The sequence below is a fragment of the Sebastes umbrosus genome, chromosome 19, assembly GCF_015220745.1.
Source record: "Sebastes umbrosus isolate fSebUmb1 chromosome 19, fSebUmb1.pri, whole genome shotgun sequence".
Classification (NCBI taxonomy): domain Eukaryota; kingdom Metazoa; phylum Chordata; class Actinopteri; order Perciformes; family Sebastidae; genus Sebastes; species Sebastes umbrosus.
Window position 1 is genome coordinate 14,530,569 of NC_051287.1, and position 12,361 is coordinate 14,542,929.

At 38.9% G+C, this 12,361-nt stretch overlaps 1 protein-coding gene across 12 annotated transcripts in view; it reads right to left on the bottom strand.

The window, feature by feature from the left end:
- Nucleotides 1-761: 761 nt before the first annotated feature.
- The window catches only part of nedd4l (NEDD4 like E3 ubiquitin protein ligase), a 62,382-nt gene continuing 50,782 nt past the window's right edge, over nucleotides 762-12,361 (bottom strand). For all 12 annotated transcript variants that reach the window (XM_037751974.1, XM_037751973.1, XM_037751975.1 and 9 more), the window contains 14 exons: nucleotides 12,194-12,248; nucleotides 10,864-10,922; nucleotides 10,452-10,517; nucleotides 8,617-8,846; nucleotides 6,698-6,819; nucleotides 6,458-6,528; nucleotides 5,852-5,947; nucleotides 5,666-5,739; nucleotides 5,499-5,559; nucleotides 5,231-5,290; nucleotides 4,987-5,094; nucleotides 4,419-4,515; nucleotides 3,752-3,824; nucleotides 762-2,614 (listed from right to left, as the gene is read on the bottom strand). In XM_037751974.1, coding sequence (XP_037607902.1) covers nucleotides 2,512-2,614; nucleotides 3,752-3,824; nucleotides 4,419-4,515; nucleotides 4,987-5,094; nucleotides 5,231-5,290; nucleotides 5,499-5,559; nucleotides 5,666-5,739; nucleotides 5,852-5,947; nucleotides 6,458-6,528; nucleotides 6,698-6,819; nucleotides 8,617-8,846; nucleotides 10,452-10,517; nucleotides 10,864-10,922; nucleotides 12,194-12,248 — 1,275 coding nt within the window. In that variant the 3' untranslated portion in view covers nucleotides 762-2,511. The remainder of the gene's footprint in view (nucleotides 2,615-3,751; nucleotides 3,825-4,418; nucleotides 4,516-4,986; nucleotides 5,095-5,230; nucleotides 5,291-5,498; nucleotides 5,560-5,665; nucleotides 5,740-5,851; nucleotides 5,948-6,457; nucleotides 6,529-6,697; nucleotides 6,820-8,616; nucleotides 8,847-10,451; nucleotides 10,518-10,863; nucleotides 10,923-12,193; nucleotides 12,249-12,361) is intronic.

Genomic DNA, 12,361 nt, shown 5'->3' on the forward strand with positions numbered 1-12,361 from the left:
GACAAATCTCCCTTTAAAGGTCCCATATTATGCTCATTTTCAGGTTCATACTTGTATTTTATGTTTCTACTAGAACATTTTAACATGCTGTAATGTTCAAAAAAACATTTATTTTCCTTATACTGTCTGCCAGAATATGCCTGTATTTACCCTTTCTGTCTGAAACGCTCTGTTTTAGCACATTTTAACAGAATTGCGTTGCAAGGCAACAGCTTATGTCCATGTTTACTTCTACTACTACTACTTGTCATACACTGCAACCGGTAATAAACTGGGACACATTTAGAATATTTACATTTAAAACTGTGAAATGTTGTACATTTGTGACATCACAAAATGACAGGAATCTAGACAGCTTGTTTCAAAGGCAAAGTTTCTGAATATGGGCTTTGTGTATTTCTCCATGGATTGAGCATTTCAATACTTTCACAGTATTTATATAGCACTTAAGCCTGCTTTATAATAAAAAGACAAGAAAATCTCACTTTTTACAATATGGGACCTTTAAGATACATTTTGAACAGATAAAAAATGGGTGAACAATCACAATTAACTATGGACAATCATGCAGTTAATAACGATTAAATATTTTAATCGATTGACAGCCCTAATTAATAGTTGAAAAGCTCAGTAAAGTGTCTGTGAATTCAGAGGTTGTGTTAGTAAAACTTGATGTTTAAACAGGCTGTTGATAAGGCATTAACCGGTCTTAACTTCTGGTGTGAGGAAAGTCCAGTCATATTAACTCAAACAACACACTCTTGAGAAGTTTAATTTTTATTGACTGAAGTTAAATGAACCACAAAGAGTTGCAGAGAGTGGTGGAATCTTTAACAAAAGTGATATTTCCTGTCGTTCATTTAAAAAAAAGGAGTTGGAGTGGTGGGATCACAGCAGGGAGGAAACACAAGGGAGGAGAAATAGAGGACAAAAGAAGAGAGGAACTAGAGAAGACTAAATGGATGTGAAGTCTCTGCTTCACTTCTGTCAACTTTATCTACCTTAGCAGCAGCCCAGATTTACAGACTATTTATATTGCACCAGGTTTAAGTGCTGTGAATGGAAAAAAAGAATCACATTCGAGTTAATGACAACAGACATACAATAGGCGACATGACCTCAGAGTGATCTATAAAGTGCCCTTTAGGTTCAATGGTGTTAGAAAAAGGAGAGAAACAAAAACATAAAAAAGAAAAACATTTGTTTTCTTTGTAAGAAACGTGCTGCTTTATATTCAGTGGCAATCACAGCTTTTCTCTCCAACACCCGCGCACGCACACAGCTTCATTTTAGTGTCGTTGATCAGTAATACTTCTGTTAAATTCATACATATATTTATATCATATCATGAAAGAACTTAAAATGTGTTTTTTTTTTTACCCCAAGAACAATTTACAGCATTATGAACAGGCATGAATATTAATACGATCGTGACGCAGAGAAACTATTCTCCTTACTCTCGACCTCGAGACCGATTACACGTCCAGATTACTACGATGTAGTCGAAGCAAACACAAGATACGGTTTCATGCTGCTTTCATAGCACTACGATAAAAAAAACATTTAATTCAACACATTTGCTATCACCATAACAAATGATATGGATTCATTATTTCCCAGACTAGCCAGATTTACATTTCACACACCATGTCATATATATAAGTAAACAACATTGTTCATCGGTACAAATACGTTGAGAGTATTTTCCTGCAAGAATTATACCAATGATTTTTTTTAAAAGAATCCATGGTGACAAAAACTATAAAAAAAAAAAATTGGGGGGATTATCTCATCCCCGTTTTTGAATCTTTACCAGTGGCTAAAAAAAACAAAAACATTATTCTACAAAAAGGCTGCATCGGCGGTTTCTGATCACACAACATATAGACAAGGCTCTACGGAGGGGTGTGGCCGATTTCCTGAAATGTGATTGGCTAGCATTCCTAAGGTAATCTGGTGTTGGTCTAAGGATTTGAGAGAGTTGTGATCATAGTGCCATTGCAGTTTCGCAGAGAAATAGTGCATGTAGGAGCCAGATTAAGGCCATGCTAAGTCCCCTCCACTGAAGGGTGCTTGAATACTGTGCTATAGTGTACATAAAGGAGCTATTGAAATGCATTAGTGTTTTCCAGCACTGTAGATTTTCACAGGACGAGGGTAGAGGGGGGGAAAGAAACGGCAGATCAGGGGCCAGCTCATTCATCGCTCATGCCTGTGGATAATAGATTTCAGCATTCAACAGTGCGACTCTCCCGCTCTTTCCCCAGCACCTTTAAGGAGTGACCCACCCACTCTGAAAAGATTTAAAGACGTAGGCGTGTTGGCTTCGACAAATCGCTGTACAGTCTCGAGCCACCGGTGCTGTGGAAGTGGCTCACAGTCAGGCATTACAGTACAACACGCTCGCACAGAACTGCTACGGCAGCTGGTTTTGATATGCCTGTGGCTTTTTGTTTTGTTTGTTTTTTTATCATTGGTTGGTTGGTTTGAATGCAGCCAGAGGCCGCCGTCTTAGTCGACGCCCTCGAAGCCCTGCGCGTTCTCCACAGCCATGAGGAGTTTCTCTCTCAGGTCCTCAAATGATTCGTAGGTGGGCAGATCCAAGCGGTTGAAACTGAGAAGAAAAAATTACAAAATGCAAAAATAAAACATTTATACTATACATTTCAAGAAATATTCTTATTTACATTCTTATTTATAGGGCTGTCAAAGTTAACGCCACTAATTTCTTTAACTAATTAACGCAACTTGCAGTTTTTAGGTTGTGACGGGCTCAGTTTTAAAGCTAGAGTGAAGATACCTTTTTTTTTCTGAAAATTCCTTCTTTTGTTAATACGAGGCTTTTAATTTGAAATATTTGCAGGACAGTGTTGTAGAAAATGCAGGCTCCGTGAATGAATAAAGTACCGGTGATTTAATTGTGGATTATTACTATTATTTACAAATTACCACACACTTCTTAACCTTTATCTGTCTAAAATAAATATAAATGCCATTTATAATGAAATGAAAAGGCCATTATGAAAAGCAAACTCTGTCTAGTGTTGAAGAAAGAAAGGGCTGGCAGCAGCAGAGCTGCAGCAGAAATGCTGCTGGTGTGGACACCACACGCATGAGATACGCAGTAGTTCAGCGAGGCAGCCGTCACGCACTGCTGACGTGCCCTGTGTGTCCCGGCTGTTAGTCTTAGGACAAAAATGCTTATTAGTTTTAGTCACATTTTTATCATAGTTTTAGTCAACGACAACTCAAAACGTTAAAATCCAGTTTTAGTCAGTTTTTATTTAATCTTAGTCTTGTTTAGTCATCAGCTTATATTGAACATTTCTGTCATTTTAGTGAAGCTTATTTCACATCAATTTGTATCTTATCATTGTCTGATGAAAAACACAGTTTGAATGATAAAGAATGCAGCTTTTCTTTAATTCAAGTCCTCCTGACTGACTGCGCTCGTTAATGATGCCCGGTTCAGTTGCACCCAGCAGCCCGTTATGAGAGCCAATCCGCACTGTCGGCATGTAAAGATACGTGTTACTCAAGCACCCGAACCCCACCCGCAAACCGCCAAGAGAGAGTGACAGAGAGAGGGGAGGAGAAGATGAAAGGTGCCGAAAATGAAGAGAGATTTTGGTAAAGTTTTTATGTTTTTAAACTAAGTTTTAGTCTTTTTGTTATTGTCACCGTTAGTGTTTAATGTGTATGTGTGTGTGTGTGTGTGTGTGTGTGTGTGTCTGTAGTAGTAGTAACATACCATGTGTGAGCTCTTGGCAACTTCTCTGGTGTTCCCCACTGCTCGATTGTGAACAGCTGAGGCCCATTAGAACCTGGCACAAAACAAAAAAATGATGATCACACAGTTGAGACCACAGTACAGAAATACTTTTTTAGACCGCAAATTTTTTTAATAGATTCAATCATCGTTAGAAAAAGAGGAGGAAGGAGAGCATTTTATGTAAATCATTTAAAATATTTTTCATTTAAATAATCATCTAAAGCCTCATGCAAAATGTTACGTAATGTTCTATATTTCTATTCTTGCATCTCTTTCTCACGCTCTCTCAGGAGTTGTTGACGCCTTTAGCGGTTCCGTCAACATCCGCTGTACAAATAGAGAGGCAGTTTTAGGAGGTAAGTTGCATAACAAACATTACTTATCTCACCCCAAACCATGATCTTGTCTTTCCTAAACCTAACAAAGTAGATTAGTAGCCTAAACCTAAATTGTTCCTGTGGTGGCGGCACGTAATCTAACACTACTACTACGTTATGTGGTCTACGTCATTTCACGTGGGCTTTTTCTGTGAGATCACGTTGCAGCGGACAGAAATGGCAGTATTTGGTGGAACAAAACTATAATGCGGTCCTGAAACTGCAGCCTCCTCTATTGCAGGAACATAGTATTGGGCGAGGTAACGTACCATAAAGCTCGGCAAAGCCATTCATGGGCACTCGTGACGTTCCCGTAACAAACTGGAGGAGTCGGATCCTCTTTTCAGCGTCCATCAAGAGGACAACCTGATGACAGGGGAAAGAGAGGATCTCTCTGTGACGAGCAGCTCGTTTATCAAACGGTTCACAGAATTCATTAATCACTGATATGATACTTTCTACAACTAAAACACAGAAAAAGATGATGCAATCATTCGAAGTAAAGCTTTTGTTGACAGTTTCGCAATCTAGCCTGGAGGGAAAACTAAAACAGCACAAATTCAAACAGAAGCTGTTTGCACCGGTTCACTTAATCAAATGACATGACACTGTTGTCTGTGTGCATAAGCATGTGTGTACACACACACACACAAATATGTAGATACTACCTTAGGCTCTTTAGTCAGAGCAAACAACCCTGTTCTTCCAAACAAACTTTGACCTTCTAAAGCGAAGTCAGCAAACTTGTCGCAGGCTGGACGGAGGGAAAGAGGACTGGAACCAGCTTTTATTATAAAATATCTAGTTTCCACAGTGCATGTCTGTGTGCGGACGTACCTTCCAGAACCACTGTATGACAGGATGGTTGGGACAGTAGCCGTTCTTGTAAACAGTGTGTTGTCTCCAGTCGTTGACGTCGACGTCACCCAGACCACACATGAGCAGCTGCACAGAGATAGAGGGGGGAGGGAGAAAGAACGCATTTACAACCGCTGCCACTTTTCTGATAAGTTAAAACGCTAAAAGTGTAATGTACGCAGATGTGATAATCGGAGGATTACATTAATAATCCATACTGTACCTCCAGTTCGTTTTCATCAAAGATCTTGATCAGATCTATGAGGATGAGCTCGGTGAAGCCCTGGAAATTAAACAAAAGCAGATTTAAATCATAATTCTAATGAAAGTTAAACTCACAACAGAACCTCCCACTAAATAATTTAGATGTTATTAAGGTTTGAAAGCTACAAATGTTCAAGGAAGAGGTTTAAGTTTAGATACAGAGGGCCAACCCAAAGTCTGTGGTCACACTGCCCCCAAGTGGCGACTGTATTATTGCACATAAATACCTCCAGGAAGGCGTTCATCTGCTTCTGGACCCGATTGACAAACCTCCACTGGATGACCAGGCTGTCAGAGGGAAAGGTATTATACATTTAGATTCATGTTTGATCACGTAGCTTTATGGTAATCATTGCTAAAAGCCTGGAACTAATAAAGCTTATTATATTCTTACTCTATGTATTCCTTTTTGTTCTCGTTGGTGACCACCATGTCTGAGCCGCTGGGCTTCAGGTCGACCTGGTACGTCTGAGGAACAAAAAAAAAGCACACGAGAAAAATTAAAATCTCAGACACTCCAGATACCAAGCTACATTCTTTTACTGCAATTAAAATGGTGACTGGTTTTGAGCGTGCACACCTGTCCAAAGTTGTCCTCGTCAATGCAGAACCTGAGGTCCAGCTCAGTGGGATCGTTCTCCAGGATCCACTTCAGAGAGTTGTAGTATTCACTGTCCTGCAGGGATGCAATGCAGGGCAGATACAAAGTTAAAAGATAAAGTTGTGACCTTTTGTCAAGGTTGTGGCGTGCGTGACTATTTCAGCTGCGTCCCTGTCTCCGGCGGTGTGAAACAGACTTGAGAGCAAGAGAAAAATATATATAAAAACACAACTCAAAGCGGTGAGCACCCACAGCATACAGCCAGCTGTCCTTCCTGCATTTGTCAGTTCAAACTGTTTTGATTTCAGCCTGGATTATGACTTAAACTTCTTTGTATTTGTGTAGTACTATCATACGATCCACGCACCAAGCTCCGGAGCAGGTTAGATGTTCAGCATAAGTTACCATGGCGATCTACCCCGGTATCAAGTGAACCACCTTCGTAGGAAGGAAAACCCTGAAGGGTTAACCCTGAAGTTACCTCGCTAACCGCAAATCCGGCTTTGTAGTACAGGCCTCAGGTGTACTCTTGCTCATTTCTCGGCATTACCGACCCAACCTTTAATAATTTAGAGGAGATCTTACCACAGACTCCATGTCTTTAAGGGAGATCTGTTTTCCCAGCATCATCTTGTAGAAGGGTCGGATGAAAAAACCTAAGAAAGCAGAAAACAACACCGTGTTGTACCTTTACGTGTGCAGAAAAAAAAGCTTAGAAACGTCAAAGAAAGTGTTGAAAATACACATAAGAATGTCAACAAAATAGATTTTTCTCGTCATTACATTTCTAATATCTAAGACAGGATCCACCATCAAGGAGCTTACCATCCAGTAGTTTCCCGTGAAACACGGCCATTCCTGCCACACGTCCAATGAACTTGAAATAGGAGAGGTGATCCTCGTTGCACAGGCCAGAGTTGGGATTGATTTGGAGAGTGTAGTTGTCTCTGCACAGAGAGAGAAAGACATTTCAATGGTTTCATTAATGCTCAGAGCAGTCAGTAGTACTATGATCCTGATATAGGTCATTTCATATCTCGATAACAATATATATATATATCACAATATAGCATGTTTTCTGGTTATTCAATAAATAAATAGTCTATATGAAATAACCACAGGGTAAAGCCTATTTCTGCATACACTTGTGTGAATTAAATACTTCACTAATTTAAAGTATTTTCACATTTTATTAAGAACTTTAATGCAAAATGATCAGATATTCTCAGAAGTTTTTAGTATGTGCTTGTTATGATCAATATCTTATATGATTTAATTGCGATATGATTTAATTGAAAGGCGATAAATTGTCATACTGAATTATTTCGCAGCCCTAAGTAGTACCAATGGGTTTATTTCTCCTTGTCCCTTTTAGTGACAGAATACATATATCGCGACTGAAATTTCAGTGTTATTAGTAGAAGCAAGATAAGAAAAAAAAAATGAAGAAAATGGATTTATTGAGGTGCAAAAGGCCTGATTATGAACACAAATTTGACTTTATTTAATTTAACAAACATTAATTACCTCACTGATATAATCTTGACTTTATAAAGTGGCGCATTTCAAAAGAGATCCAGACAATTTCTTTTTTTATGATATCCATAGTGCTTTATGCCAGGTAGCTGCTCCTCCTGCAAATTCTGGTCTTCTATGATAGAGTGCTGCAGGAATGAGTCCAAAAACCAAGAAATGAGTTAGCATTTTAGCACTTCCGGTTCCCTCGTCTCGTCAGTAAATACCTCACTTGTGAATTTTGAAACTTTTCCGTGTCTTAAAAAAGAAAAGGCGGTTGCTAACAAGTGGCTAAATGAGACTACTAAACGTCATCAAGGATAAAATCCCATTGACTTTTAGTCGAGGGAACCCAGGGCGATGCCGACTTCCTGGTTGGCCAACAACAATACATCATCCCTGCACCGCTCTATGTCGATCAACTACTGTTTGCAGCTCAGGGGAAATCTTAAGGCTTGTTTTTTATAGCATATTATGTAAAACATGTCATATTTTCTTTAACATGGCAACAAACCCCTGCATGATCCACACAGACGCTGCCACTATCTTCGAGCATCTTACATCTCATTTCGTTCACATATTACATTATATTGTTTTCATTAAAACAATTGTGTGACTTTAAAAGCATGGTAAAGGTCAACAATTTTGTAAGAGTACTTTTGTGCACCCAGTGGAGACAGAAAACTTCGAGGTGGTTGCTAAGCATCGGCTTTTTATTTTAATTGCAGCTGCATAATGATGTTAAAACTAAATAATTAAAAATTGCTGAATGAATAATCACAATGTGGTTTAATTTAAAAGTTTTTTTAAGTTTTAATTACGCTCTTATTTTCTTTATTAAATCTAGCAAACTTTTAATTAAAGGAAGGGTTCATTTTTAAATGTCGATTTGGTATTATTTATATTTTGCTACCTTTGCCCTACATGGCATAAAAGAGAGAGAATCAACAGAGTGATCATCTATTGATGATGGTGCCAAGAAAAAGGAACAAAACACACGTCACTTTAATTATCCTAACGTTTGCTGTATGTGGGAAACGTTTGTTCCAGGATGGCTTTTTCAATGAGAGGAAAAGTTAATCAGAGTAAAAGGAAACTTTAACAGGTCTCATAGGGAAACAATACGGCAGCTCTGCCCCTTACTCCACTTTGTGGAAAAAGCAATACCAAAAAATATGAGCAGAGAAGGATTTTTCCATGGCTGCAAACATACAGACACACAAACTTACGTAGCGGAGTATTCGAAGAGGCCGTAGTAGGGGTTGAACATCTCTTTCGATAAGAGGAAGAACCACTCTCTGGCTACGCCGCCGTAGTCCAGTCCTTTCTCTGACTCAAACTCGATCCATAGCCGAGCCTTAAGAACATCCGGCCTCTTCAGGGACATGATTCGACGGTACGACTCCTCAAAGATGTTGTTCCTGTGCAACTTCATCTCGAATCGGTTGGGGATGTCAGCCTGGAATAGTTCAAAAAAAGAACTCACTTTAATGCAAATTAAAAAAAACAGTACTGTGTGTGATTAAATGAGGGGTCAGGTAAGGTGAGCTTGATACAAAGACGACTAATTCATTTAGACTTATCAAAGACAATCAGGAAGTGTACACACTACTGACTAAAGAGTTTAAATACAATATCGTTATATGTCATTTACAACAAGCTTGTGTAGAAACATTTTCACTTTCTACTTATTTTATGTAAATCATTCAATGAAGATTTTTGTAGATCCTGATACAAAGATGGCGACGTGAGCCTCTTTGTCCTTCTATGGTCTCCGTAAAAATGGCTGACCAAAAAGTTCTTTAACTGGGACAGAGCAGATATTTTCTCTTCCTGATTTACATTTCATTTTCAGGAATAATTGTGTCAGTGTGACATAAATATAGTCAAAGAAAAACTACTAAAGATCCATAAGGAACAATGGAAGGATGAGATATGGAATAAGCCAAAGCTTGGAAACTCTGTTTAAATCAAAGAGAATTACTACACTGAACCTTACATCAAATTTAATCTACAGAGAGGGCAAAGGTCCTTCTGTGCTCAGTTAAGACCTGGAACCTTACCGCTGGCAACTGTTGGTGTTGTTGAGGATCAGTTTCACTTTGTGTTCCATTGTCCTATGTACAGTGAATTGAGGATTCATCTGAAAAACCCAGATCTGTTTTGATTGTCTGAAGGTTATATGTTGAGTTGGCTCTTTAATGAGGAGACTTTTGCCTTAGCAAGATTTATAGAAAATGCATGGAAACTAAGACAAAGAACACTATATCCATCATAATAAGATATTTTTGTTAGGGAACTTAAATGTCCTGACATTTTCTCTTTTGTCTTTCTTTCTTTCTTTCTTTCTTTGAATTTGTGGAACTGTATGTTATGACTGGCCATGTGGCCATCCTGGTTGTTATCAAGGAGGGTGAAAAGAGGAAATGTCACAACGCGTCATAACTTTGATGTACAATACATGTGTAGTAAAATCTGGTCTGCACTCGCCGAAATTGAGCCAATTGCAATGAACGACTGCAGCTCCAGTCCTGGGCACCAAATGGTGCAGGACACTCAAATAAACAAATCAATCAATGCAAAATGCAGATTGTTGAGTTCCTTTTGTAACAGCACAACATGCAGAATAAAGTCCAGGGGATTGATTATTTTGTGGACGCCTACTGACGTAATTTTTACATCTAAAAAATAAAATACATCAGTTTCCTCAGTGTACATACAGTATTACCCTCAGAATGTTAATCCTGCTATTATTGTCGAGATTAGATTCCAGCATCAGAAAACAGCACTAACATTTAATTCTGTACTCCACCTACAAAAGTGTTAATCACGAAGAAAAAGTGAAATGATTGCAATGAATATTTAGCATGCGATAAACATGTCAGACTCAGTCACGCAGTGTCAAGACGGTGTGACCAGGTATGCAATCAAGAACAATCAAAACAGAAGCAAATTAGAGAAGTCATGAGGTTTTCTACCAAATTTAGCTTTGTTATGAAAAAATGCACCCAGCAGGAACCCAGAAACCTGAGACAGATCTGTATTTTAAAAAATCACTTCTTACCGGTTTCTTCAACTTCTTCCTGAAGTAGTCGTATTTCTGCTTGAACTCTCTGGAGTAGGGAACAGCCTGCACAGACAACAAAACAACACAACTCATTGATGCCCTTATTAACATGTGGCTCGTGATGTGAATTTTTTAACAGAAAAAACTAAATATGCTTCCATGTCTTGTTAAAACACCAAAAAAACTACGAGGAGTGTGACTTGGGGAGTTGACAACGAGGGAGAACAATATGTGAAGTGACACAAGAAGGTGTTGGCGTGTTGAGTGGCAACCACGGCGACAAAGTGATTTTATCTTCGTTGTACAAAGAAGGTGAGGCTGATGATGGAGTGTGACAGATAAAAGCACAGTGTTAAACTAGAAGAGACTCTCTGAAGTCGTGTTGGGGCAGAAAGAGGAAGCTACTCACAGGTCCTGTGATAGCCGGACTCTGCAGACGAGGGTCCTCCCACTGCGTGTTCTTTGTATCTGGATGAAACAAACACACAAATATTCACACAAACTCACTGCGACTTCAGTGAAAGCTAGTGCACTTTTAATAAATCGATGAAACATGTTAATTATTAAGAAAAAACCTGAAACATATTCTGGTTTCAGCTTTTCAAATGTGAGGATTTGCTTCTTTTCCCTGTTTTATATCGTTGTACACTGAATATCGTTGGGTTTTGGACCCTTAGGGTGCTTTCACAAGCCAACGTTTAGTCCGTTTTAATCGAACTCTGGTGTGGTTAGTTCTGGCAGTTGTGAACTCAGCAATTGTACCAAAACATCCGTTTCCAAGCAAACCAAAACACAGGCTGCCTGTGCGGGCATTCCTTTGAATGCAAACTTCTAAACAAAGTTTGAAAAAAAAAAAATTTAAATAAAATAATGTAAAAATTAAAAAACTAAAATAAAAAGTGCATGCAAACTTCTGCAGAAGTCCAATGTCTGCTTGACATCTGGGCTGAAGAGAACATACAGAATATGCTAAATAAAGTCCACAAAAATACGAATGCTTACAAAGTCATTCGAGATAAACTGGAAGAGAAGGGATTTGTGCGCACCGTAGATCAGTGCAGAGTCAACGTGAAAAAACGTTGACTCCAATACATCAAAGTCTGCGATTCCCTGTACAGAAGTGGCAGCTCTCCAGACTAAACAGATAAATTCGCTCCTGCATACACACCCTTCAGCAAATTAATGTTTTTATTTGGTCCACTTTAAATTTGTGCACAGTGAAACCGAACCAGGCTAAATAGAGGGTTAATGAACCAAAAGTTTCAACTTCACTCTGACTCGGACTAGCCAAATAGGCTATGGCTTGTTAAAGCGCCCTTAGTCAGACAAAACAAGTTCTTTGAAGAGGTCACATTTGGCTCTGGGAAATGTAAAGGACATATCATTTTCACCATTTTCTAACATGTCATACATAAAACGCTTAATCCAAGAAATAATCAACAGATTAACCAGTAATGAAAATAATTGCGAGGCTAATTACATCTTTCTGTTCAAAGACACTGCTGCGCTACGTCAGGCCATCCTACAATAAATCTTAAACCGGCAGGACTCGGCCACTGAGTCTCTGCTGTAATGGATGAGGTGCTTCGCTGTCCCTGACACTGAAAAATCTGTGGCTGCGCTGCAACCGCTACACACTATAAAAAGTAACTCAAGAGAAAGACGAGATAAGTAAAAGACACGCATGACCAAATACAAGCATGGAAGAGACAGAAAGTGGTGAGATGGAGTCGTCTTACTGTGGTCGATGAAGAAGGTGCGTCCGTCCGAGTGAATTCTTTCTTCCCATCCAGGCTAAAATAAAACAAAGAGAAGAAGAAGAGTGAGGAAAAAGCACACAGTCCCCATTAGACTGCACTATTCAAACAGGCCATGCTCAAATAGTAATTTAAATCCATCCACTTTAG